This window comes from Chaetodon auriga, chromosome 4 (assembly GCF_051107435.1).
Source record: "Chaetodon auriga isolate fChaAug3 chromosome 4, fChaAug3.hap1, whole genome shotgun sequence".
Classification (NCBI taxonomy): domain Eukaryota; kingdom Metazoa; phylum Chordata; class Actinopteri; order Chaetodontiformes; family Chaetodontidae; genus Chaetodon; species Chaetodon auriga.
In genome coordinates, this window is record NC_135077.1 from 25,366,088 (window position 1) to 25,393,900 (window position 27,813).

General features: G+C 42.3%; 2 protein-coding genes across 11 annotated transcripts; both read left to right on the top strand.

Moving 5' to 3' along the window:
• Positions 1–820: 820 nt before the first annotated feature.
• Positions 821–16,839, top strand: LOC143319074 (insulin-like growth factor-binding protein 4). The gene is made up of 4 exons (XM_076727660.1): positions 821–1,731; positions 9,793–9,956; positions 11,377–11,502; positions 13,244–16,839. The coding sequence occupies exons 1-4, from the start codon at positions 1,374–1,376 to the stop codon at positions 13,379–13,381; spliced, it is 786 nt and encodes a 261-aa protein (XP_076583775.1). The 5' UTR covers positions 821–1,373; the 3' UTR covers positions 13,382–16,839.
• Positions 16,840–19,019: 2,180 nt separating this feature from the next.
• On the top strand, positions 19,020–27,691 carry LOC143319073 (SWI/SNF-related matrix-associated actin-dependent regulator of chromatin subfamily E member 1-like). 10 transcript variants are annotated; one of them, XM_076727649.1, is made up of 11 exons: positions 19,020–19,439; positions 20,179–20,233; positions 20,566–20,609; positions 20,897–21,001; positions 21,819–21,899; positions 22,241–22,372; positions 22,599–22,770; positions 25,201–25,373; positions 25,472–25,573; positions 26,086–26,347; positions 26,442–27,691. In XM_076727649.1, exons 2-11 carry the CDS (start codon positions 20,227–20,229, stop codon positions 26,645–26,647), a joined length of 1,284 nt encoding a protein of 427 aa, XP_076583764.1. In that variant the 5' UTR covers positions 19,020–19,439; positions 20,179–20,226; the 3' UTR covers positions 26,648–27,691. The 10 variants fall into 10 exon arrangements, with proteins under 10 accessions (XP_076583764.1, XP_076583769.1, XP_076583770.1 ...); XM_076727654.1 differs by having other exon boundaries at positions 19,020–19,362; positions 20,897–20,995; XM_076727655.1 differs by having other exon boundaries at positions 19,051–19,439; positions 26,101–26,347.
• Positions 27,692–27,813: the final 122 nt, after the last annotated feature.

The following is a 27,813-nucleotide window of genomic DNA, read 5'->3' on the forward strand; positions in this document are numbered from 1 at the left end:
GTTTGCAGCGTTGTTAAAACTTATCCTGCGATCCCACTGGTGGGAGGCTTTTTTAGGACTGGTGGGGGCAGGGCAGCCCTGAGGAGGGGGGTTAGACTGTCCATTTGCCTTTTATAGCTGCCCACTCCAGTTAGTAGCAAGAGAGAGAAAAAGAGAAAGAGACCGACATAATGAGGGAGGGTGGGGGGTGGGGGGGTGTTGGGGGTGCAACAGTACAGACTAGACTGACCACTGGACGCACACGTATGCAAACACACACTGAGACCCTGTCGAAGGAGCAGGAACGAGGTTGTTTTGTTGTTTGAACAATGTTTCAACCCCAGAGGCTCGTGTGTGTGCGTGTGTGTGTGTGTGCATATGTGTGTGTGTGTGTGTGTGTGTGTGTGTGTTGGGCATTTGGGGTTGATTAAAGTGGAACAGCACTGATGTGTTCTCTGTCTTTTTTCTTTTTCATGGACCCGAATGTTTCATCAGTGCAAATCAATATGACCGAGTGACTGTCACATGAAATAAGTAGGACATGTTTGACTGAAGAGAATAATAATAGGACGGCGGCGAGAGAGAACTAAGTTTATTCCGTGTGTGAACAAGTGAGAGGGCAATTCAGCTGTTTTTTCTCTCCAAGCACTCGGGATTGAGAGAGGACAAGTGAGGGAGAGTGTATATAAGCTTGTGTGCCTGAGTAGGAGAGAGCTAGAGAGAGACAGAGGGAGAGAGCTTTAGCCTGGCTTTTCTCCGCTGTGCCTTTCAGCTCCTCTCTCACTGTAGAAAGAGGCGTGTCCATGGACCAGTATAAAGTCCAAGGAGAGCCACTCGTGTTGAGCCTTTCTCAGGAGCGAGTCCTTTGCACTGCACACCAGCAAGAGGAGGAAACTGCAGCTGTTACTTAAAACACTGCCTTTTGATGACCTGCTTTGCATTTGGACACTTATAGACCAGATTTTTCTTCATTAGAGGGAGGGCGAGCCTCTGGACTCAAACTCGAAGAGAGAGCAAGACTCACCTGACCACAGTGGTGGATATCCTTCCTGCAACTGTTCATTTCAACATAACAAAAACTAGTTCTTATCACCACTACATTCGGCAGCCGAGCAGATCACGAACAAGCTCCAATTTCTGCGCTGTGAAATTGAATCAGAGGAACGGAGAGGCAATACAGCAGAGGCATTGTGTCCCTGCAATTGAAACACTAACCAGCTGAAAATATCAAAGAGCATTCTGGACAAAGCGTCTCTCAAACCTCCCTTGTTGGTCTAAAATCTGCTGTTGAAGTAGAAAGTGATCAAAAGCTGCACAACACTCAGAGAGGAGAGGGAAAGCAAAGGGGGACCATACACGAGGGCAAAGGATTGTGTGCAGGTGCCGGGGCTGCCATGGTGCGTGGAGGTGGCGTGGCAGTAGCTCCGTCCTGCTGGGGCTTTTGGGTGTTTGGCGCCCTGTCGCTGGTGGCGCTGTGCTTGTCAGACCAAGCTATCCGCTGTCCGGTGTGCTCCGAGGAGAGGCTGGCCAGCTGCCGTCTGCCGGAAGGCTGCGAGGAGACGGTGCGGGAGCCTGGCTGTGGCTGCTGCCCCACCTGCGCCCTGCCTAAAGGGGCTCACTGTGGTGTCTACTCGCCTCGATGTGGCACGGGCCTCCGCTGCTACCCGCCGCGTGGCGTGGAGAGGCCACTGCACTCGCTGATGCACGGCCAGGGGGTGTGCACCGACGAGAGAGAGGTGGAGGAAAACTCAGGTGAGAGCGAAGGGGTCAGAGTCTGTGTGTGAACTGATGACGAACACACTTCTTGACACTGGCCGCTTCTTTCTTTTACTTATTGTCAATTGCACTCAGACTCACATCACCGATGCATTTACACCACATTTGAGATGTCTGCAAATGTCTGTATCAAGATGCTCTCATAGTGCGAAGCATTGTCAACCACAGCTGACCAGGTCTCTCCAAACTCGGACTGGCGTCTCTGCGTCCCTCTCGCTCGGTGGACCCACGGCTGAGCAGACCAGAATATTTTCTGTCTCCGCTCCCTGGGCCTTACCTGAGCCGGGCAGGGTCAGAGTTGGGGGGGTGTGACAATGTGCTGCTTGTTTACCCTAATCTCGGCTAAGCCCCGAACCAGAGCGTGCACACACACCAGCTCCTCACGCATGGCCTGATGGGAGAGCGCACACAGTCCCTCTGCTGTCTTGCGGCTGCTCACTGTGAAAGGGGCCCTGCTGTAAGACGCAGAGCAGGCAGAGAGCAGAGCGCTGTGGTGATAGCTGGGGTGGGCGTGTGTGCATGTGAGTGTGTGTGAGGAGCTTGTACTGTATGTTTCTGCTGCATGTGTCTGCACTCTGTATGACTGTGCGGCATGCGAGATAGTCGCCTGTTTTAGTGCAGGAGTCGTGCATTTGGTTAATGCAGATAGTGACACTAAAACATCACTTTGCCAGCAACCTTTGGATGTGCAGTTACCACATAATGCCAAAGTTAAACTGAGATCCTGCAGGTAGCCGAGCAGTGCAGGCAGTGAAATGCATTGTGGTGGTACTGGGAATTTGAGTCTGTGTGTGTGTGTGTGTGTGTGTGTGTGTGTGTGTGTGTGGACGTGAATATGTGTGTGTGTTTGTAATGGGAGGAGGTAATAAAAGCTGCTGTATGAAATGACTGTAATGGAGTGTGGCCAGTCTGGGGCTATTAGAGCTCTCTGCAATCAGTAATTCACTTGGTGCTCTTTCATGGACGCCCCCATTCCTCCTCCTCCTCCTCCTGCTGCTGCAGATGTCTAACTCCTCTTCGACTGTCGATGTCTCTATCACACTCCTCTGGGCTGACTTCTTATTCTCCTCTTTGTTGATGCATTCCATTTGCAAAGAAGAAAGTCTGTTTCCACTTTCACACAGTGGGACGTCTAATACTGAATATCTTATCTGCAGTTCCAGTTCACTGCTTTGACGTTCACGTCTTTCTACTGAGGAAACTGGTCTCCACTGTTTGTCTTCCTCTGCTTTCCTCAAAGGGAGTGGTGTTGATTTCCATTATGCTATATGAGACAATTGTTAGAATGTGTCACAGACAAGGTGGTTCTTTCATTTGTTCCAGATTATCAACTAACTGGCCCGCCATTGCTTCACTGAGGCCAGGCTCCCAGACAGTTACTGGTAATGACAGTAGGCTATCTGCTCGTGCCAGAACACCAAAGATTTGGATCAACTTGGCCAATTCATTGCAGCATCTGTTTCCCCTGGCCCTGGGTACACCAACACATCCCCCCGCCCCCCCCCCAAGCCTTTGAGCGCATCGCCCACCACGTCCAGCTCCTTCATGAGGATGAGCTCATCGGCACTCTTGCTGCCAGAGCTGAAATGAGAGCCTTCTGCTCTCTGTGCAGGGCCAGCATAGGTTAGGCCGGCACATAGCATGACTAAATGGAATCAGAAAGAAGAGGCAAGCTGTTGAGAGCATGATAAAAACTGAGGGCTGTCTCAGCTTGGCCCGCTTGTTCTCCTTGAACATTATTTCTGCTCTTTGATGCTGCGTTGTCCGATCAGCTGGCTCAGAACTGGGTTACAGTGCACCGTGGGGAGCCTTGGGTCTTTTCTCTGGGGCGGGGCGGCAGTACATGAAACATTTCGGAAAGTTCATAAGTTTTGTTTTCAGTGTTCTGTAATCTGAGCACTGGGTTCTGTTTGCCTCCAAACTCCTTCTCACCCCTGGAGTCTGTCATAACAAAGCGGCAAAGCTCTGCCCAATAAACCTCACTGTAAATCAATTCTTCTGGGCAGCAGCTCAGATCTGCTGTATAAGAATGTTCAATGTAAACCATGGCAGCACAGAGACAATCAGAAAGGCACGGGGGAGAGGCGAAGTGCAACTCCAGTCACAAGCAAGAGATTTCCTTTGTGGCGCATTCATCGTACTTATGCATTATTAAACAAGGGGGTGCATCTCCTGAATACATGTCTGACACTGCCCCACTCCTAGCAACAGCGAACATGCTAGATAAAAATAGAAGAGGGTTTTTAAAAACCAAGAGAATTCATAATGAAAAGGACCCTGGGATAGAGGCAGATCTCGACAGCCCATTGAAGAGGATTTAGGGAGTTCAGGCTAATAGTCACAGCTCTGCATCTAGATACTGTAACACAACACATGTATCACAAAGACCTGTGCTGCCTCATGACTGTCACTTCATTTTAAGGCTAGCTGCTAACCACCAATAAACATGCACTGAATCAGGCTGGCAAGAGTAATGTTATCAGTCCATTTTCTTTGGATCAAAACAGTGTATTTCTCTCAAAAATTTATCAACCTTAAGGCTATTCTTGAACCAAATTTCCATAGCAACAACAAGCGCTATCCTGCATCTCGTGTCAAGGTCTAAGACAGCTTTAGTGCATGATAATATCCAATTCTTAGAAACCCTCTCTATCTTGATACTTAGAAAAAATCATCATGCGTGTGTTGGCATCTGTCGCTGCATTCCTGCCGCGTCTGCCCTGGTGTCGTATTCAAACGCTTCCCCCTGACAGTGAAACGGATATTATTTACAAACAGATACAGATGTCAGATATGAAAAGTCTTACACCTACAGGCAGCAAAGGAGTTGCATGAATGAAGCTGTCGGTGGAGTCAGGCTCTGTGCAACTATGCCTAATTTACAGTGACGCACACAGGTCTTTATGAAAGCAGCATGCTAACCTAGATTTTCCTCTCTCCTATGAGCGAGGACTCCTCAGCATGTTTTGGGAGTCGTGCACTGGTTAAAGACGTGGATGTATTTTTAGGGTGCTTTATGAGGATCTTCCCAAACCTCTTTGAGCAGATGTCCCTTAATGTTGTGTATTTGCTTTCTTTGGGTTGCGCAGGACATTTGTACAGCTGGGGCTCTTATGCAGGAGTAAACGTGATTAGCTAATTGCTGTCCTTCGTGGGACAGAGACCCCCTTCTGGTGTTGGAGCTGAGAGATACACAAACATGACACAGGCCTAAACTGAGGAAGACAGTGGATCCTCAAGGGCTGAGATTTCATATGGCAACCTATTAATTCAGCAATAAAAACACTGCAGCACTATCTTGATAAATTGTGATTTTTAAGATGTGTACTTGCTGAACAGTACAATACAATACTGTACTTGTTACTAATATTCCAGCTAGTACACCCCTTTCACTGGCTGACAGAATTGCTCAGTTCCTCTCCTCACACTTGCACTCAAGACCTTGATTCTGTACATACATTAAAACAAGAACAATCCACTCAAATTAAGTTAATGATGTTCCTCAAAATAGTCTGACCTAATTCTGTGCAGCTGCAGGTTTCCCTCTATTCAGAGATCTATTCATCACATGCAGTAGTAGTACGAGTGCATCAACAAGTGATAGATGGCTAAGATTACCCCGGCTCAATATGACAGGATTTACTTACCCATCTGCGAGCGAATGACTCTACAAAACAAGCAGCAGATGGAGTCCAGCCTATGAAGTTATGTCCCCGAGGTTAAAGATGAAAATAATATCTCAGTTCAGTTCATACTGCTGGATAAGTGACAGGAATTCAGATGTCTTTCAGTGTGTTTTTATCAAGATGAAAAATGAAACAGTTACGCTGGAGACAGTGAATGTGGGAAACACCTCACGTTGCACTAACATTCCCAAAACATGTTTTATTGTCATCATGCAGACCAATGGTTTGATCCAGAAGAGCTTTGTCAGGATAAAGGATAATGTTTATCCTGATGATGATCCATCTGGAAGTATTTGGATTTTTTTGTCTCTGGTCCACACCTCTGTGTGTGTGTGTGTGTGTGTGTGTGTATCTGTGTTACATCTGTCTTATTAGAGAAAATAACAGTGTTTCAAAACTTGCGCTGAAATGTTAAAGTACACAGTTGTGTTTTCTTTAGTGAAAATTAATGAACTGCTGGGAAGCTGCCACAGCCGAGAGCGATTGTGATTTTATCGTTGCTTTATTTTCTGTCAGACCCTGTCAGAGTACAAAGCAGTTTGCGTAATTTAGGATTCAAAGTAGGTGTGCACTTTTATTTATTTTCAGATTTCTTGCTCCTGACCATTTTCTGCTCGTTAAAGAGTAAATGAACACTAAATGAGAGAGGACAGTAAAGTGCTTCTGCTCTGCTCTATGTGGATTCAAACATGCTGTATGCCTGGATGTCTTTGACATCAGCTGGACGGGAGGTGTCCTGAATGGTATCAGACAGCGCAGCAGCAGTGCTCCATGTTTCAAAGGTTGCCTTTGTGATTTAGCTGATTTAACTTTCTGTCTTTTCTTTGACAAATGACACTATAAAAAGGTTCAACAGCCTTCTTGCAGCACATGCACAGCAGTCGTGACCTCACTAGACACCAACTCTGATGATTAACTGAATTCAGAGAAGTCTTCTGCCTGGAAACCAGCGGTTTGACACTCTGGCAGCATCCAGTGTTGACTGAAAAGAATAGTTTTTTGGTAGTGAGCCCAGCTGACTTTTGAGCTTGCAGCCATAAACTCTTGAAAAAACACAAATCAAAGTGTTACTGAACATTTTGGAGGAGTAGCCTCCACAAAGATCATTAATTTTGCAGGCGATTAGTCACTGTCAACGTAGTATAATCTATTCTATCAAGTGTCAAGGAAAATCACAACGCTATAAATAATGTTTATCTGTCGTTTTGTGAAATTCACAGTTTAAGTCACTCTAGGCAAGTTTTATGGACTGATATTCTATTAAAAACAGGCTAATCCCAGTGTTTGGAAACCATAAATGAATAAGTTGATAAAGCAGGAATGACACTGGCTGAGGCAAAGGCTCAGTCATGGAGCTGATCCCAGGGCAGTGATCAGTGGCTCTCTGTTGCAACTTTACAGATGCAATTTAAAATCTCAGCAATCCTTTCTTTGCATACACATATGCCATAAAAAGATGTTATTTAGCATTCAGGCTGAAAAAGGCATTGTTTTACTGTCCTCTCTGATTAAAAGCTTTCAGTGTGTATGGTCAGAAGTGTACTACACTTAGTACACGCTGCGCCAGCTGCACCTATAACCATGCCCAACAGTGATGTCACGGTGTACGGATCTGCCCTGAAGTACTCTCCTACATCACTACAGCAAATTGAGTTAAACCACTGGAGGTCAGAACTGTGACCAAAATATGTCCTGTGTGGAACATTTAACAGTCAAAAAATAAACCTGTCAGTGCTCTTACATAGGTTCTGAAATTTCTTGTTACTTATTGGCCATTACATACGGTAATAAGCTCAGACTGTGTCCGACATCAAACTCATCCTGCAAGTATCCTCAGTGTATCAGCATTAAAAAGAACACAATTGAAGTCATTCTTTGTAAAGGGTTTTTGTAGCAATGTGCAATATAGTGGACTGTCTCTTGGCTTAGATACAAGATATAAGATAGTGGAAATATAAACCACAGGAAAGTACTCTGCCAATCTCACTGAGAAGAACTAAATATTTATTTGAGGGGGATATTTGTCTAAGGTTTACAAGTTCAGCCCTAAAGCCACTCAGCCGAATCTGTAAACTGACCAACCCTTCAGCTCCTCATGTCTGTGTTCTATATATTGCAAAGAGAAGACATATAAATAAACAGAAGACGCAGCACAGACTTGTCATAATGTTGATTAAATGTTGTAACTGCAGTGAAAGTGATGGTTCCCCAAGCAGAAAGTGTATTCATCAGAGGGAGAGTGCCTGCTCTCTCTCATCCCATTATGACTGATGCTCACACGTCTGGTGGCCAGTGTGACGAATACATTTGCAAGCGCACCGGCTGATATGCAACAACAAATATTTGACTAAGAACTATTGAGCAAGCAATGCAGTTTATTATGTAACAGATCTGGAATTTGTCAGTTAAGTGCTAACAAAATGGAGTTTTGTGTTCACCCTACTGTATGCTCAGTTGATCAGTGCTGTATCACAATTAAATGTAGCAGCAGGCACTATGTGACCATCTGCTGATCACATGCTGCACGGTCTTCACACTAGGCTATTAAAATAATACAAAGTTTTTACCAATGGCTTTCATGACGAACTTAACCTGCTGATTAAAAGACAGGTAGTGGTCGTTGTCTTGAATGGATGTTGGTTGCTTAGTTTTAAGTGACTACAATGTATTCAAAGGCCAAAAAGACAGGTGAAGGCAGTTCCTGGTTCTGGGCATGATTATATGTTTACTCAAAACCTTTCGTTATCTTTGGTGTGCACCTGTGAAATGCAATTCAATGCAATGTATCAGCTGCAGGGCTGATAATGCACTGTAGGAATTATATTTCAAAAGCCAAGAGCTGCTGATCCAAATCAAATGAAACCACACACAGAAGTGGCAACTTCCTCCATGGAAAACAGCAGTGGTAGCAAACAGGACATGCCACCCCTGACCCACTTCTAAATCACTTTGGCTCGCCCTACAAAAGAGCATGGAATCGGAAAAGTGTGAACTGGCAAAAGAGGAGAAAGAACAACTTGGAACGAAGGAAACAGCTGAAAGTCTGTTGGCTCTTGTGGACGAAAGTGCTGATGAGCAAGGCTTAACAGCAACAAGACTAAAAATACAAACAGGCAAGAGACACTTCCCCCCCAGACAAGCAAAGCCAAGCAAGATGACTGTCTATGAAGTTTTAAGAAGCATGGTCACCTTCCAACTCCTGTTGCTGAAAAATTCAAGCCATCTCCAGAAAATGGCCCTGGATCAATATTCCGAATACAGCAGCTAGCTCGAGATCCAGTGCTGCAAAGAAAAGCTTGCTCTGGTTGGAATGTGTGTATGTGCACCTTCAAAGCATGGGAAAAGCATGTTGCACAAGATTAAAGAGGCTACTACTGACCCACCTTCACTGTCTCTTTGCCAAAAGCAATTAACTGGATGCCTGGCAGTGACCTTAGATATTAACCAGAGCTCAGATCTGGTTCAATGATCAGCTTCAAAAACAGCTTCAAAATGGTAAAACCGCAGTTTAAACTTCTTTGATTCCAGTGCCAATCTGTAAAATGCCATGGGTTGTGAGCAGAAAGCATCAAATGCTGCCAAGTCTTACGAGCCACAGGTGAAAGTCAACACACATGTGCACAAAGAAAGGCACACACAACCTTTATCCCTCATTTTACCCATGTTGTGTCCCCCAACCACCAACTAGCACACAGACACACACACAAACACACTTGTGCCCACTTGTGACAGTGCAAATACCCTCTAACAACCTCCATCTGGCACAGGCTGGGGTTGTTGTGAAGGGGTGGAGAATGAAGAGGGAGGGGGGCATTTCCTGAGGAAGCAGCTGGCTGCCTGCAGGGCCACAGAACTGCAGGATTATAGGGATGCAAAGGTGAAGGTGGCACAGACCACAATGTACAGAGGGTGGCAGAACAGGGGAGGTATGGTTTACCTCCCCTCAGAGCTTGTGGCATGGCTGTGGTGCAGTAGTTGAAAAGTACCAGGGCAAGAGCGGAGGTACAGATTACCCCCCAGAGCGGGAACATGGCTTGCTGTCCTTGAGGTTAACCTGGCCTCATTTTTAGCCTACATCTCACCACGTTCAGCTGTATGGGATGTTATGTAGAAGCACAAGGAGGAGCAGTGGAACAGCTCATGCTCTTTATCTGACACTCAAGCAAATCATGAAAATAATGGATGTTGCCATAAATCATGCTCATATCATTAAAACGTGGCTATTATGTTGCACTGACAGACATGCAACATAAGCCCTACAAATGCTTCTGACAAACTAGTTTATGTAATACTTTTGGCAGTGCATTGTTGTTGAATTTAAGGAACTAAAGCACTATTCTGTGTCCTTCAGCGATGGACAGGCAGGATGAGATCATCCCTGAGCACCCCAACAACAGCAATATCCGGTGCAGTCCTCAAGACAAGCGCTGCATACAGAAGACCCTGGCCCGACACCCTCCAAAATCCACAAATCAGAGAGGCAACACCGCCAGGGAGGAGACCAAGGCGGCACTGGTGAGAGAAACTATCTTCTGACGTCTTATCAGTTTCCAGGAAAAAAACCCAGGCAATCCTCTCTGCAACACATGCCTCAGCCCCAGCAGGTGTTTTATATTAAGGCTTTATAGTTCCAAAGCCACAAGCGTAACAGTCTAGTTATAAATTGTACAAATTAGTTATTTACAGACCGTAACATTTAATTGTGGTCTCGCAAAATAAAGTACAGGTGCACATTGACATCAACATGCAATTTGCTGTTTTAACACTGGCATGAGCAGGATCATAACATCCCTATTAATCACTAACAGGCTGGTTTTAGCACATTTAGTACATTCATTTAACACCGAAATGTGTTATATAAATGCCACACATACAGAAAAATACATACACATATAGATTTACTTGGGTTGCCCAACCACACAGGGTGACCTTTTGTTTTGAATACTTAGGTTTTTAATGAACTCATTTTTTTATGTCTTTAAAGTCTTTGTGGTCATGCAGTTGGACTGGTTGCGCAGCCTGATTGAAAAAAATGCCAGAGTGATGCATTCACATGCAATCATTCGTTGGCCTATGAATTCATTATAGCCGACTCTCAAGCGACTGCACATTGTTCTGATAGCCCATTATTCCAAAACCCCAATAGTCTGAAAAGACCTGTCTGATGTCCCTCTGATAGTTTGTTACTTTGTTAGGGTTAGATGGTTTGGGTTAGAATAAAATGTCAGGGTCAGAGCCAATCAGAAGCAGTACAGGGACAGATCTTTGTGGAATACAGATGGTAAAAAAAATAACGCAGAGAGCTGGAATAATGGGCCATCTGAACAACTGCACGGCACTGACTCTCTCCATTATTTGCTGATACGTTCACAAACAATGGAAGAGTTCTGACACTTCTAAGTGTCCAACGAAAAGTTGTTTGGTGTTGAGTTTAAGTATTACCAACAGCAGCTCTTGACTTTTCGCTACTTATGTCATGATGTCAAAATTAAAGTCGGATGTTTTGAACACTGTGTATTTAAGATAATCAAATACTCAAAAACTCTTCTGAACAAAAGTTGCCACAAGTTCCCATGAGCACTGGAGGCAATGTGCTCGGCAGATGAAATGTTATTTGAGTGAGTAATAATCGTTTAACCCAAATAAGACAACAGCACAAAGTATGAATCCAAAACATTTGCTACATTTTCCCACTATTTCCCAGATTTATTATTCATTACTTTTTATGACTGCAATAATCATTTGTGGTGGTCGTTTTAAGATTTTACCTAAACATTCTCATGATGTTCTCAGCCATTTAGAAAATTAGAGCTAATGCTTTCTTGTTAAGACAGCAGTTTTCTTATGGCACCGCGAATGTTTACACACATCGACTGCATGTCTGGGACTCTGCTGATGTCTATAAACGTCAACTCAAAAGCCATTTCTTCCACAGGCTCCCTGTCGTGCAGAGCTGCAGAGAGCGTTGGACAGACTGGCATCAAATACCCGCACACACGATGATCTCTTTACAATCCCCATACCCAACTGTGACAAGAATGGAGATTTCCACGCTAAACAGGTCTGTGAATTCAAACGCACAGTCATTATGAGCTTTATTGAATTACTGAGCAGACCACTATTTGGCCATGTGTATGGGTGAACTGTGAATCTCTATTATGAAGCCAATACAAATAAAAATGCCTATCTTTATTCTTCAAACAGTTCCTTTTAAACCATGTCAGCAATCTGTGGGCCAAAACACAAAACATGCCTGCAGCCGATGAAATATTACTAGTCTTACTAGTTCAAGATCAACACAAAAGTGCCTCCAAGCGGACTGTCATGGCAATGCCAAGGCCTTATTTTGCTAAGCTCATATGAAAAGTGATTTACTTTCAGAATGTGTGTATAAAGTGGTTTTCCCTTAACTGTTGGACGATAATCACTTTATTGCTATGATGGATGCAGTTTGCTTTTGGATGCTGTTGCTTGTTATTTTGCCTTTGCAAGTTTGGGCAACTCTGCAGATAAGAGTGACAGATACAGAGATAAGAGTGCTCTGAGCTGCATATGCAATCAAAGCAGGAGACGCAGAGCCAGTGATAAAAGGAAAGCTCTGCTAAGGCAAGAGTCTGAGTTATGTTGATTGTGTAATATGGTTAAAGTATCTCTGCTCAGACTCGGGCATCTGTTTACTGTTTAACTAAAACTGCACTGTGATAAAACCTAGTGGGAAGTAAAGCACAGGTCATGAGGGACAACTGGGAATCATTTCATGGCAGGCTTGCTCTGAGATTGTTAACTGGTCTTGGGGGCTTTTTGAAACTGTAAATTGTTACAGAAAAAGGAGAAAATCACACAATACATTTTGTATTTACAGGAATTGTTAAAAGTTCTCAGTAGGACTCTCAGAAGCTTTAAACCAGACAATCAAATTACTTGAAATACTTTTCACGGTTCGTTTAAGGTAACTTTAAGTGCCAGCTGGGTGTAGTTCGCCTTAACGTGTGATTCTTTGGTAAGTGGGGATCATTTTCTTAATGTGGTGTGGTGACAAAATAGTGTAAGACCAGACAAACTCCAGCCATTTGACCATTTATGCAGGAAAAGCCAAATGCTACTAAACAATGAAAACATCTTAAAAATATTTATAAGCCAAGTTGTCATCTTGAAGAACTATGGCCCAGCCAACAGAGCATTATCTTCTCTCTCAAGATAATCACTCTAATCTGTAACCTCTTACCTACAGCTCAGTATTACATGCATTGATTCTTGGAGGCAGCACAACAACCTGTAAACTGTATATTATCACCATATACCGTAAAACATGATCAACCTGTTCACAAACATTTGCTTATTTGCACACACAGCGACATTAGCATTCATTGGTAGTCGTGTCCACCTGGTGAACGTAAGTCCAATAGTCACTCTCTTTTAGCTCTGTTTTGCTCGCCACCAACTCCTGAGGGAAGCACCTCTCCAGCCGCTAGATACTGCACTACGTTCTCCGGTTATTTGCTAATGTGTCAGTGTGCTGGGCAGGTTAAGCACAGTGGATTTGAAATTGCACCAATGACAAAGGTCAGAGTGAGCCAAAACAGCAAAGCAGTGAGCCATAAGACCAAAATATTGATTTTAAAAAATCCATAAAGTGGAGAGGAACTGCAGCATTCACTGATAAATGTCTGTGGGTTTTTCATTGAGCAACACCATGATCCATTGTTAACATAACAATATTTACCAGAGCACCGTTAACATTTGAGCCTGCAGAAGCTGTTGAAGAAGCTATGACATGAAACTCTAATATCTTATGCCCACAGTGTCATCCGGCACGTGACGGCCAGCGGGGAAAGTGTTGGTGTGTGGATCAGAAGACGGGCATGAGACTGCCGGGGCCGCTGGAGCTGCGAGGGGATCTGGACTGCCACCAGTTAATGACTGCTACCCTGAGGGATTGAGGAATGAAGAGTGGCAGTGGGGGTGCAGGACCAGCTGAACTCTACTGGTGCTTATTAGTAGGACTACACAAGGAAAGGACTTCGCTCTAAAGCCTCGCTTCACCTGAGGTCGATGGTACTTGAGCTTGCGCAACAAAAAGGAAACCATTGAATTGAGTTCTTTTGCTATTTTGTTTCTGTGTGTGAGAGTATGTGATGTCTGAGTCTTTTGAGCACTTGTTGTATATTGTTTCTACTATGTGAACTTATGACGGATAGTCTTTAGACACACGCGCTTTGAAGTAACAGGTGGCAGAAAAAAACCTTTCACAGATAACAGTCGTAGTTGTGATCTTTGTTAGACAGCAAAATGTGTTGTTTTCTTTAGTCTAACTTCAGTAGAGTACTGTTGAAAAGTAAGAAAATGCATCAACCCCACCAGATAATCAGACCTGAGATACAAGAGGAGCTGGTAGCATCTGTTAAACTCTTTATGGAGCACTAGATCAGTTGCAATTACTGCAAAAAGATTATCAATTAAAAGATTATGTACTAGCTTTTCACACAATGTGTGTAATTGGTTGTGATGTGTGGATCTTATTCTGCTGTCCTATACGTATGTCATAAAAAACCCAACCCATCTGGTAAGTGGGTTCAAACTAACCATAAAATGTGTTTGCAAACACAAAGTCTAGTTCAGTGACAGCACAAGAGCAGCAATAAAAGATGGACTGAGAAGAACAGATGAAATGAAACCAGGGTAACAAAGGAATGCAACAATCCCATGACTTGAGTTACCAAACGATAAGCCATAGCTTTCACAATATCAAGACCAAACCGAAAAGTGAGATCAGTGTGAAAAACTGCATCTCTGAGAGGCCAGAATAGACGTGCTTCATTACCCCGTGGTTAACACTGCATCCTCCTTTCTCTGCCGACGAGCTCTCTCAAGCATCGCAGTCCAGAAGGACTGGCAGAGTAGCTGGGCTAGAAACTCTGTCCGCTGCTGATAGGATAATCTTATTTCTCCAGCTGGTGCTAAGATGCCAGTGTGACTCTTGTATGAATATGCTTCAACATACAGGATTTCTCTCCAAGCTGCTTGGCAGAACTTTGGTGGTGCTATATACTGAATGTGCCAAAATGCAAACAAACAAACAAAAAAAAAAGAGGCTTCTGGACTTTGTGGGCATTGTTTAGGATTGGAACTGAAGGCTGCGGTATGCAGGAAGTGGAGCAATTAGCATTGGCTAGTGTGAGGGTCACCTAAACGTGTGACCATCTTCACTAGCTGTCTCAAAGGTTTTCCATGTGTGTTTTCAATGTCACTGTTAACATGTAAAAGTAACATCCCATGCTGGCTTTGAACTCTCCCTGCAGCTAACAGACTGAATGTTCCATCGGCCGGTGTGACGTCTTTTAAATACACAAGCTGAGTAGAACAGGTTGTAATGTTTAAGCTCCTGGCAGCACAGCAACTCCTGGTTAATATGAAGCTTTGAATGGAGGACTCTGATGCAGCAGTAAAGATAGCATAATGATTTTGTGGAAACTAGAATTTCCTCTCAATCTGACTACGCTAGTTTTCACTTTTCATATCGTCTGTAGAGCATCACATTAATAATCACAGGAGTGTGTTACCAGCGAAGTGACATAGCTACTCGTCACACATTTTACATACCATGGGCGAGGCTGGTTTTGTACTGGTGTTGTACATTATGAGTTCGGGGCAGAGTGGCAGGTTTAAGCTAACACTGGTGTTTGTCACCACCAGATATGGACAGCCTGCTCTGTCTGCTCTATGGGAAACCTGGATTATTATTGACTCCAGCAAAAATTTGCCTGTGTAGATGGTCTGTCATTATTGCTATTGCTGAGCTTGACTTCACTAGAGAAGGGGGACCCCCACAGAAAACAGCAGAAAGATCAACCTGTCAGCGAATCATCGCTTTGTAGATGACAGTGCAGTCATGTCAGATACGTTGAAAAGAATGATCATAGTGAGTCAGATATTTACAGCTACTGTCACACAATGGATTCTTGGTTCTGTCTAGATCTCCACACAGATTTTACCTCAATATCATTTAAGCTTTAAATTGGACTAATTCAGCACAACATACTGAAGGAAGGTTCATTCAGTAACAGTGCCATGAAAACTACTATTATTAATATTATTATCAATATGCATTTTTTGCACATTTTCCACATTGAATTTGGTCTCGTCTTTCTTCTAAAATGCAGTAGTAGACACATATAAAGAATGTGAGAAAAGTAAAATGCCCTACTTTGATGCTTCTCTCATTTCTTCAATGTGCAGGGTAGCAAAACATGTAAGCCTATAAGCCCTCCCCCAGTAACCTCAACCTAACTAGGTGGGGGCAGCTGATTTTGACAAAATTTTGTCTCTTATCATCAGACTGAATGTTTCTCTGATGTACCCTCACTTCATTGTGAGGGTACTTGAGGGTGAAATTCTGGACAACTTTTTGTATTAAGGTGTGTTCTTAATGCACTTTGTCTTTGGCTACAAAATTCACTTGTGAATTTGGAATAAAAAACTTATATGGTTAATCATAATATACTATTGAAACAAAATGATGGAAGGTAATTTCTTGTGTTTGTGTTGGCCTAGTTCTGTCATACATAACATCAGACAGAATTCCACACCTTTCATCCCCAGTTACAAATACGACTACATAGTGTGGGGAATTTAATCTTATCACTGAAGCCAATGGTCAATTTCTAACCTTTGCTGGAAACAGAGCACTGCAACCTGATGACCACGTTTACTTGTCACTAAAGAGAGAATCCAAAGGTTCACCAAAGTTAACCAAAACACAGAACGATAGATAGAAGATGGTATGGGTGGAGATTCATTGCTACAGTTTAAGAATATCAAAAACCAAATATTCTAAAAATTGTTCCAAAGACTACAAACAAAGTGTCTGGAGACATCAATACTTATTCAGTGAAATGCATGCACACAAAAAAGTTTTGGCACAATCCTATCTTATCATTCATCAACTAATGAAGTGTTACTAAACATTCAAAGACATTTCTCTGTTAAATAATCTTAATCTTTGAGAGAGATGACAAATGGTTTTGGCTTTGATTTTGTAAAGGCCTTCTAACTACATAAACTGTGTATTTAAGCTATAGTACATTGCTTGATCTCTAACTTTGCTGTACTGAGCTGTAATTGCATTTCTCAAGACTAGATTGTTCCTGTTTGCCTTTGATATTATCTATTAATGTGTAGAAAATATGAAGTAACGTTTGCATGCATACAAATGGACTGGGGTTGGAGACAGCTAAGGTCTTGCGTATCTTGTCCAGAACAGGACTGTTATATTCAAACACTGAAGTGATCAAAGACCTGAAATATAGAGATTCAACCAATTAAATGGTCACTCACATTGTAAATGTTTACCTGATGAAAATGTACACATTGTAATACATCAATTAAAACACTTTAGAGACGACGATGTTATTGCTGTTGTTATTAGTAGCAGTAGTAATATCAATAGCAGCACTGGATCTTCATTGCTGCCATGTATGTATGTTGGCCAATACGTCACAAGAGAATGTGAGAATGTGAGAGAGCATGGAAATGCCATAGTGCAACGGTACTTTGTTTTTCATTGTGCTGTTATAAATAATGGTTGGAAGAAGTTTTCCTATAAAGCAACTTGTCTCACATAGACAAAATACAAGAAGTTCAGATAAATGAAGAGTGAATTAACACATGATAAACTTGTCATTGGTGACAGGCTTTTCTGTTTATCAAAATCCATTTACTAGTCATAATACTGGGTTCTCACAGTGCTTCATTTAATGTTTATTAAAGTCCAGTATAGCTCTAAATGCTGAATTGTTTAGCCAGTATTTATCTAATCTCAATTTAAATATGTTTTTTGATCTGTCTGCATTGCTGTTTTTAGTTATTACTGATGCTAATGTAACTGCCATCAAAGCCTTAACTGTAAAGTTTAAAGTAGAAATCCTTATAAAAAAGATGGCTTATGTAGTGTGTTAATTTAAAATAAATATGAGGACATATTGTTTTTTGATTTTTAAACTCAAATATTGGTATCTACCTCAAAATGCAGTATTGGTCAGGCTCTAGAATTGGTGGCTGTAGCAATAGTTGTGTCATTAGAGGAGGCACTGATTAGTGTCGTGTCATCTGTTACCCAAGCAGTTCTAGATACTGTGCCAAAATCAAATAGGAAACCTCTGACTACAAAATGAGCTGTGTTCCAGGATACACTTCACATCTGAAGTTACAGTGATTGACAAGTGTGAGAATACTTCATCTCATCAGTCTACTTGTCTATTTCATCAATTGGTAAAAAGTTCAAATTGTTGCCTCCAAGCAAAAGCAGTAAACAAAATATTTACACTGGACTTGAATGAATTTATGAACCTAAACATGTCGGCAGAACAATGCCATCTGTAATGTCAATGCCAGTTTTTTAGGGTTTTTTTTTTTTTTTTTTTTTTTTTTTTTTACATTGAAATCGAGCACCGTATGCTTCCCTGAGCCTCTCATGAAAGCTGGTTAGACAGACAGGTTAATGATAATACTCAAAGTATTTGTCCAAGAAATACCTCTGGAATGATACATCATAATAATCTGACTACAGCAGCTTCTAAAAATACCTCCACCGTCTACCACCAGAGTAAACTTTCAAGTCAGCTTAGTTCCACTCCCTGAGTCTATTTTGGAGAGCTCTACAGGCTTAAGAACTGGGTCTGAAGCTGCATTACAAGAACAGCCTTATGGGTTTCCCTCTGATTGATTCAAAATGTCATAGGCCCTGTTCTGCCCCTGGGCATCCACAATCCCACAGCTGTGCCTGGGAGGCCCTGCATGAGTGTCTGTGTTAAGCCTGCACAGTAGCTTACAGGCATGTGACCTCCAACCTACCTCAACATGTACTCCATCACAGGTGTCCAGTGCTAAACAAGGTCCCCGCCTTGCCTTGTATGGAATCTGCCCCGTGCGCCATCCATACAGCTTTCTGGCCATTGCTTGGTGAACGAAAAGATGAAGCACCACATCTGCAGGTGAGATCACAACAGTGTCTGCTTGCATATCATACAGGCTGCAGGTCAAGCAGAAATAAAATAAGCTCTCAAGTGTGCAGTGTAAACAGAAAGTAACAGGGTCACAAATGAACACAATCAATTAACAAATCCAAAACAAGTACTATTCAGGTTGAATGGACAGAGATGTAGGCTAAATCCTGCAGGCTTTGGACTGTTATCTTTAGGGTACACACTATTACAACTATTGACCTGGGCGGCTCTCAAACAATGTGAACAAGAATGCAAAGTATTTCAGTTCTCAAAACAAGGGAGCAGTGAATAGGGCAACCTTGATTTTCTCAAAAGCTTAGTGGCCTGTGAAGCGTCCGCCATGCAACTTACGGTATGGTGACATAAGCCACTTCAGCTTTTTTCAGTGCTATAGCCCGAGTTTATTTCCTTTTCCAAAAAAAAAAAAAAAAAAAAGTGAGAGAAATGTGTGTAAACTGTAAAGCATCTGCACTCACATAGCACTGGATTTTTGCTTCTAACTTTACACAACTCAGGAGTAAGCTGGCTCCACTATTTTCCCTACAAGTCTTATGATGATGCACATGAAGCTAAAGCCATTAAAGTGTATTGTGAAATCCCGTTTAGCTGCGCTGTTACGATACTTTCTCCTTTTCTCTGAATGGAATGACTGTTCTGGGGAAGAAATATGTTTCTGCTGTCAGATCAGTAAGTCAGAGCTGCAGCAGTGACAGTTGAGGGCGATGAGCATCCGCATCGAGCCAAGGAACAGCTGTAATGAGGAGAGGGTGGGGGTGCAATTCTGGAAGATTCTGCAGGAATCTTAGGAGTGGACCCCATTTCATTCGTTTATTGTGGGGACTGTTTCTTTGAGCTAGGTGGTTAGCCTTCCCTGTCAAACCCACAACGTACACACTGTGTTTGGGATTTAAGGTTTTAGGGTGAGTTTTTGTCCAGCACTTTATTATACATGCCTACTCGTCACCAGCAGAATCTATGGGATTTTGTATATCTGTAGGTATGTTGGTTTGCCTTGACGTTGCATGCTAGTAATGTCTCAGTTATGTATTTTCCTTGTCATTTAGCTGAGGTAGCTAAGCTACGTAACCAGCTAGTCCTCAAGCTGCTGGTTATTCAGACCACAGAAGTTAACGTTAACATGATGAGCTAGTCAACCAGCTAGTTTGGAATATTTTCTCTCCTCACAGTTTAGCGCTGAAGTCACGCACGTTTGCCACCGCTCTGTTTATTGCTGGCGTTTGCGGTAGACTAGCTAACCTAGCTAAAAAGAACACTATTCTGTAGCTGCTCTACGTTAGCATGCTAACGTTAGCTAGCTAGCTAAATCACAGCTCGCTCCCGAAGAGATGTAACGTTAGCGATAGCGGTTAGATGACCGATGAAATGTAGTCACAACGTGAACAACCTGTGCCATCTCAGCTGTTATCCTATCAAAATAGTCATGACTCCTTTGGCATTTAATGCGACCTTTAGCAAATGAACGCTGTGATTGATATGTGTTCTTTTGCTAACATTAAATGTATTTTAATCCAACAAGCTTCAGTTGATTGATTTAGTCAGCTTAAGCTAACTTAGAGGTAACGACGATGCTAGTCAGCGTTAGCCTGCCCTGTTGTCTGACAGTCACCATCGGCACTTCTTTGTTTTGTGCAATGGATAACATTAAACCACCGTGTCAGCACAGTTCATCTCATCTATACGATGTAAAATGCTTTCCCACTGTGTGTTTATTGCAGAGCCAATGACCGGAATAGATTGACACCTAACTGTTCCTCACTGCAAAGATGTCAAGTAAGAAACTGGGAGGGATTCAGCTTGATGTGACATTAAGCTATGTGAAGATGATGATTTCAAAATGCATATTCAAATATATTTCCAGAAATACACGTGAATTGATATAACCATAACACTGTAGTGTCAAAGGTTCATCAGTGGTTAACACAGCATTCTGTTGTTGTTGGTCAAATTGTGTTATTGATGGTTGTATTTCATGTAGAAAGACAGCATTTTTACTAACCATCACTAGTGAAGAGTCAGGGTTAGCTAATGTGGAGGATTTGAAATTGTCTGCTGTTTCACTGCACTGATGCTCTGTTTGATTTGGACCATCTCTTTCACAACAGAGAGGCCATCCTATGCTCCCCCCCCTCCCCCTGCCCCTACGACTGTAAGTATCCCTAACCTGGTGGAGCACTGAATGCTGGCTAGGTATCCAAAGTTAAGCCGACGTTGCTGCTTGGAGACATAATTTTGGTACAGTTCGTGCTTTATCAGAATATATTGTCATTTTTTCATGTTGAAGCCACAACACCTGTTTGTAACACAGACGGCTGTGCCGATACACCATGGCTTCTGAAAAGGCTTCAGATTTGCATTTTCCCAGCTTCTTATTTATTTGCACCCACCTTTTATGTCATTTCTCATTCGTATTTCTGTCTCATTTGTTTCCATCAGCAAATGCCCAACACTACCGGGTTTGTGGGGTACAACCCATACAGCCACCTTGCCTACAACAACTACAGACTGGGAGGGAGCCAAAGCAGCAACAGCCGGGTAACGGTATGAATAATAACACAGAGTAAACAAGGTGACTGAAAATGTCAGGCAGATGCAAGTGGACAGTTAAGTTTGGCTTAGTCTAAGGGTGAGACTTCAAGCATCAACAGCACTGGAGCTTTTCAGAAGCTTGACCTTTGCTTTGCTCAGAGCAAATGAGATTCGATGTATTTTTGCATTTTTTGCAAGAGCAGATGCTGCAGAGTAGTCAGTACGAGACGCTTAACTCATTCCATTACTGAGACTGAATGTGTGTCATACCAAACTCCCTGTGCTGCCTCCATCACAGTGCAGACTGGCTAAAAAGTCCATCTGTGTGTATTCAAATACCACCTGCCTTTCAAAGTCTGCATTTCTTACAGCCATGTTAAGTAACCCATGCCATCAGTGTTGCCATGGCATTACAGACTCGCAGCTCGGCATGGCTCTGGCTGCTGAGCAGTAATTTAGTCGCTGCATGCAAGCTGTGGTTGGCTGACTCTGATAATGGCATTATGGGCAAATCTCAGTTTAAGTGAGATTTTTTTTTTTTTCACAGTCAGTGCTATTCCATTGTACTCTGTGGGGTTCCTGACTTGCGTATGGCCTCAAACTGACATTAATTAAATCATGTTAATTGAAGTGACACAAAATTACTTTGATGCATATTGTATTTGATTCTAAGTCTCATTTTCTGATAGTTTTATGTCAAATTACATAACTATGCACCTGTATGTAGTTTTACAAGCTGTACTCAGCCTAGCTTAGTGAGAGTGTTTAAATGGTTGCCTGATCACTCCACAGCAACCGTGCCTTAAGGTGACTCTTCTTTGTTTGCCAGAATTCCTCTGGAATAAATATCCCAAAGCCACCAAAGCCACCCGATAAGCCATTGATGCCATATATGAGATATAGTCGTAAGGTAAGTGCACAGTATTTAATTGCTACCTTTTGAATCATCATATGCTCTGTTGGAAGACAGGGATGCTTTGCTTTTAAGATATTCTATCAGCTCAGAGTAAGTAAGATGTACATTTTGTTTCAGACACTAATAGATTCTTGCTAATCGAGGTAGGTGTGAAGCCACATTATGCCAGGAATTAGCTAGGACTGTCCTCACCATGCAGTGGGATTTATCAATTTGGAGATGGAGCTTAAAGCACACGGCCTCCTCTGGTTTGTGACCTCTCTGCAAAGAGATAACCACTTATAGCCCCTCCAATCCAACCCAACCCCACACCCATGTCTGGTTCTCATCACCAGGTTTGGGATCAAGTAAAAGCCTCCAATCCTGATCTGAAGCTATGGGAAATTGGGAAGATAATCGGTGGCATGTGGAGGGACCTCACTGATGAGGAGAAACAGGATTATTTGAATGACTACGAAGCAGAGAAGGTTGGTTGTTTTACAAGGGGTGTTTATGGGGTTGTTCTGATGGGTGACCAGTAGATGTGTCTCCAACAGTTGTGGGTCCCTCCAGTCATCATTTCTTCCTTCCTAACAGTAACCTGAGTAAACCTCTTTCCTTTTCTTGTCATAGTTGATTGAAACAAGAGTCCTCATGTTGCGTCTGTTTGCCTTGTCTGTTTCCCTGTCATTCCTGTCATCTTTTTCACCGTAGATTGAATATAATGAGAGCATGAAGGCCTATCACAATTCGCCAGCCTACCTGGCCTACGTCAATGCAAAAAGCCGGGCTGAGGCAGCTCTAGAAGAAGAGAGCCGCCAGAGACAGTCTAGACTGGACAAGGGCGAGCCTTACATGAGTATTCAGCCAGCAGAGGATCCAGATGGTAAGGCCACTCGGCTAAATGCTTTGTCTCCCAAGGTTTAGAGCACTGTGACAGAGCTGTAATTACTGTAGCACGACCACACAGAGTTGCCAGTCCGCACACCCAGAAACTGTTATCTTTTCCCCTCCTCCTACACTGCTACAACCATCCACATGTTTGGTAATGCTACCTTTGAAATGCCATTTCTGCTTTTAAGCTGCAAAATGGAACAAAATTTGTCATTGTTTTGCACAACTGTTTACATTTTGTAGGTATTCTTGCCATTGGTTTAGACATAATTGCAAAATTTACATTCTTTTCTCTGTTGTTTTAAAGACTGACGCACACACATGTTAGACACACAGGCCAGAAGAAGACTTTTGAGTTACACCCACCTCAAGGAAATGATGCTTGTCTGGGGTCTGGCTGGGTTACAGTAGAAGATAATGATGTACAGGAAAACTACAGATAAAACCAATTGCTATTTAGAAACACCCCAGACCATAAAAATGTCAGTGCTGGTATCCCAGTGGGTTATGTTCTCAACAGACTGCACGTACTACGTCAATGATTAAATAAGATTTAGCTCTCCGGGTGGCTATATATTCAGAGATTGTGCTTTAGTAATAAAGTCTTTTGGAAATTTGACTCTAAGCTGCTGGCATGTCTCTGTTTCTCCTGTTCTGTTCTTAATAGCATCAAAACAGCTCACAGAGATCAAGTTCCAGCTAGAGACATGCATTCAAAAGCAAACGACGGATCTATCGTGCTCTGTTTTAAAATGCATGTGAGAAAATGAACAAGCAAAACTAAATTATCGATATTTTTTCATAGTTTGTCATGCGTGTAATGTAATTGGGACATTATGAGCCATTCAGGAGGTGCCTTGGTTTTACTTTAATTCTGTCATGCAGAATAATGTGAAACACTAATCATGCAGGGTAGTATTGTGCTAAAAGGAAAAGTTGGAAAATATCAAATTCCACACACTAGTGAGGCTGAAATCTGTTGAATTTGTGAACATAAGAGAAGCTTAATTCTCACACACTACCTTCAGAATGTATTACATCTTTGGACTGTTTCCTGTTGTGGTGTCAGACAACTTCTGTGAGCACCTTTGAAACTTTGAACATGGCAGGTGAGATTCATGTCTGCTCTCTGGAAAGTTTCTTTGTGCACACATGGGTGCATAACAACCACGAATTCAGGTGATATCCACTGTGAGCTCTTGTTGCACGAGACAAAGCTTTAGCAGAGCCAAAGAGGAGTGCCACGTTTATAATAGCATTGAACAGTGTAGGCAAATTGAAGTATAAAAGGGGAAGTAATTGGTAAATAAACATGCAGACTTAGAAAGGAATCACATAGTTTCTATAAACTGTATTTAAAACTGTAACTGTGTGTATTTTTGAATCCAGCTATATATTCAAGTTGTTAAAATGGCACCGGTAATTTAACAGATACCGTAAAATTCAATACATAAATGCATTCAATTTACTCATTTGATCTAGTATTAATCACTTCTGTAAATGTCTTCATTAATTGCAGCCAGTTACTTACTTGCAATCATTTGACATTTACAGAACTTGTGTTGAAAGCACAAATGTCATTTTTGTGTTTGTCAAAAACACATTGTTTTGACCCCCAAAATGTTTTGCATTCAGCGTTGTTCTGGATTGGCTCTTGAAATTCTATTGAAAATCTACTCACCGACCTGAGGACAGCTGTGTACAGATACTGTTCTCTTCACACATCCAAACAAAGCCTGAGCAAAAGAGAATGGGAGAATGGTCAGTGCACCAAAATGATGGTTGTCAAAATCAGGAAGGTCGAAAGCTGTAATCACTGTCAAAGATGCTTCTGAAAGTACTGTAGTTCTGAATTTTATGCTGAATGCATTTGCAAAATAAATAAATAAAATAAAAAATCCATTTGAATCCATCTGGAGTTATTTCTTTAATGTGGAAAAAGTAAGTAGGGATGATTATTGTCTTAAGGTACTGTAGATTAACTGTATTTGGATTTTACTTTCCTGCACTATCATCCTGTATTTAAATGGAAAAGGAGTATACATTTAAGACAAAGAGGAACATTTGCTGATGAATGAAAATTGCAGACTACATCTGTCCACATACACTGGGTTATAATTAACTGCTTGTCCCATTCACCTAACAATAACGGTTTTGCTTTACATAAGGATGTATTTTGACATAATGGCCTACACTTAACTCTAACTCTGTATAAATATTGAGCAATATCCTCCTCATGTTTATAGTGTCTTGATAGAGTAGCATTTGCATCATTTTGTTTTGGATCATTTTTGCCATAGTTTGCTGAAGCCTCTCATATTCGGTGACGGTGACTGTAACACAGCTCTACTCTTTTGACAGGTGTGTAAAAATATATTTCCTGAAACAATCTTAATAACTTAGATGTTTTTCATGTCTTCAGATTACGACGATGGGTTTTCTATAAAGCACTCAGCTGCATCTCGCTTCCAACGCAACCACCGTCTGATCAGCGAGATCCTCAGTGAGAGCGTAGTCCCAGATGTGCGGTCCGTTGTGACCACTGCACGCATGCAGGTCCTCAAACGCCAGGTCCAGTCTTTAATGGTACACCAGGTATGATCAAATTGTGTAATGCTGGTATTTAGCAGACACCTTTGTTTTTAGCAGTTAATAGTGTACCAACTGTGGAGCCTGTGTGTCTTCTGTCACAGAGAAAGTTGGAGGCAGAGTTGCTTCAGATTGAAGACCGCCACCAGGATAAGAAAAGAAAATTCATCGAAGCCACAGAGACATTCACAAATGAGCTCAAAAGGGTATGGCATCTTTTACATGGAACTTGGTCATCACTTACTCGCACGCAAGCTTCATTTTGCATGTTTGATTATACAGTGTGCAGCTCTGGTTATGTGCCAGTCTACGCCTGCTTTACAGCCACCAGCTGCTGCTAACTCCATCCACATGTTCTGGCAATTATAAAGCTGTCATCATTTACAATTTGTAGCCCCCATAATTGTTCTGAAATGAGACGCAGCACTGTGCAATTGATTGCACTGTCTGCTATTCACAAGAGGTGGCGCCATTTACCCTGTTACAGAGCATCTGACAGCATCCAGTCACTCACTCACCGAGAAGGAGCATTTTCAAGACTGAACATGTGCTGAAACATTGTTGTAGATAGAAACAGAACTGAAAGTGCACATTCAGTGGTGTTATTTAGTTCCATTAAAGTGACCAAAAAAAATCTATTGGGCACGTACAGCATGCTCAAGAGTGCAGCAATTGTTTCATCTTTCCACATTAAATCCCCCATTGCTGTACTTTTAAGTTGTGTTGTATGAAGGTGGAAGTGGACATGGAGAAGATTTCTGCAGAGATCGCTGCAGCAGAAGAGGCAGCCCGCAAACGGATGGCAGAACGAGAAAAGGATGCAGGAGACCGAGGTGCAAGAGAGGCCCCCACCTGTGTCTTAGCTGAAGAAGAAAAGCACATTTGTGCAACGCATGGCAGCAAGTCCCAGCCAAATTCTCTGAGTGAAAGTAGCAACAAGGAAGGGGAGGACACGGAATCCAACACCACAGACACACCAGGTGTGCCACACTGGCCTTTTTTTGTGGCTGTCTAGCTCTGCTGCAGGGCTTCATGTTTTTTAATGTTATGCCTTGTTTTTGTTTTTTGACTCAGGGAAGTCAAAGGCCTCAGAGGAGCTTGACACTCATCCAGGCAGCGAGGAGGGGGTGTCAGAAGACAAAGAGAGTGTCCCAGAGGGAGCCATGGAGGAGGGAACCAGCGACAGTAACACAGGCTCAGAGACCACCTCTGCTCAAACAGAAGATGCCCCAACTATTGAGCCATCAGAGGGGCCAAGCAAAGCAAGAGCAGCCCACTGAGTCCAACACCTGAGGGTCTGTGAACTGTAAGGCTGTCATTTCATCCGTCAGCCTCTGATATCATCCTCTGATTACGTACATATTGCACCGTGTCATCTCAGTTTGTCGGATGGGCTCAGTGTTTAACAAGACTGAGGCAAAGATGATGTTTTAGTGGAGTTTGAAAGTCCCAAGGCTCACAGATGTGTGCTCAATACAAGTAAAAGAAAAATGTAAAACACTTGAAGCCAGCAAAGCAATGGTCCTGTCTAAAGACAGGGGCTGCCAAGTGCACCACAAATGCCCACGTGAACAGGCCTCATCGCTGTTTGGAAGAACACACAGAGGCCCCCTTCAGCACATATTGATACATATCTCTAGCACTATGTCTGGCATAGATCAGACCAGATCGTCACAAATCAAGACTATACTAAGACTGGCTATATGAAGAAAGCTTTCACATGAAACAAACATGGTTCAGTGTTATATTTAACGTTGTCCTTTGTATTTGTAGTGTCATTGTTGCTTTTATTGTTATTTTTGCATGTTGCAATTTTTCAAAATAAGTTGGCATACTTGTGATGAGTGGAGCTGGGTGACCATCTCCTTGGCAGGAGAATATTTGTTTACTCTCTGTATCAGTATTACAGTGACAGTATTGTCTCAGGAGTTTGTAGTCATTAGTAGTAGTTATTTTTGTTATTTATTCTAAGCATTTTTATTACACTTGTGTATCGGTTGTCCTGGGCCCCGCCCAGTCCATCCATAAGTATATCACGTGATCATCAATGCTGTACAATGCTGAACTACCAGTGTTCTCAAGTTTGCTAGCTATCAATCAAATCAAAAGCAGTATGCTTAGAACATGTCTGTGTTATGATCAATATTGCAATTTTAAGCAGAAAACTTTTAAATGTACCGTAATTGTGTACACAGTGTAACGAGGTTTGCTTAAACATGGATTTTCATGTCGTAAAACAGCTTGAAGAGCAGTCATAAACATGCAGTCTTAAAATGAATTTCCTTTTGCATATTTATACCAATAAACTTTTCTACCCTGAACAAGTTCTCACTTTCAGTATAAATAACTATAATGTCATGGTTATGGTACAAATGTGCATAATTTAAAAATACAGAAAGAGCTTTTAACGGTACAGTGCAAAGCCCTATTTGATAACGCTACATTA

Bases quoted from the DNA above. Each gene is read 5' to 3' on its own strand.
- LOC143319074 (XM_076727660.1), top strand. From the start codon at position 1,374: ATGGTGCGTGGAGGTGGCGTGGCAGTAGCTCCGTCCTGCTGGGGCTTT. The intron at 1,732-9,792 runs GTGAGAGCGAAG...TGTGTCCTTCAG, and splicing joins AGAGGTGGAGGAAAACTCAG to CGATGGACAGGCAGGATGAG. The intron at 9,957-11,376 runs GTGAGAGAAACT...TTTCTTCCACAG, and splicing joins AGGAGACCAAGGCGGCACTG to GCTCCCTGTCGTGCAGAGCT.
- LOC143319073 (XM_076727649.1), top strand. The intron at 25,574-26,085 runs GTATGGCATCTT...TGTACTTTTAAG, and splicing joins TCACAAATGAGCTCAAAAGG to TTGTGTTGTATGAAGGTGGA. The intron at 26,348-26,441 runs GTGTGCCACACT...TTTTTGACTCAG, and splicing joins CAACACCACAGACACACCAG to GGAAGTCAAAGGCCTCAGAG.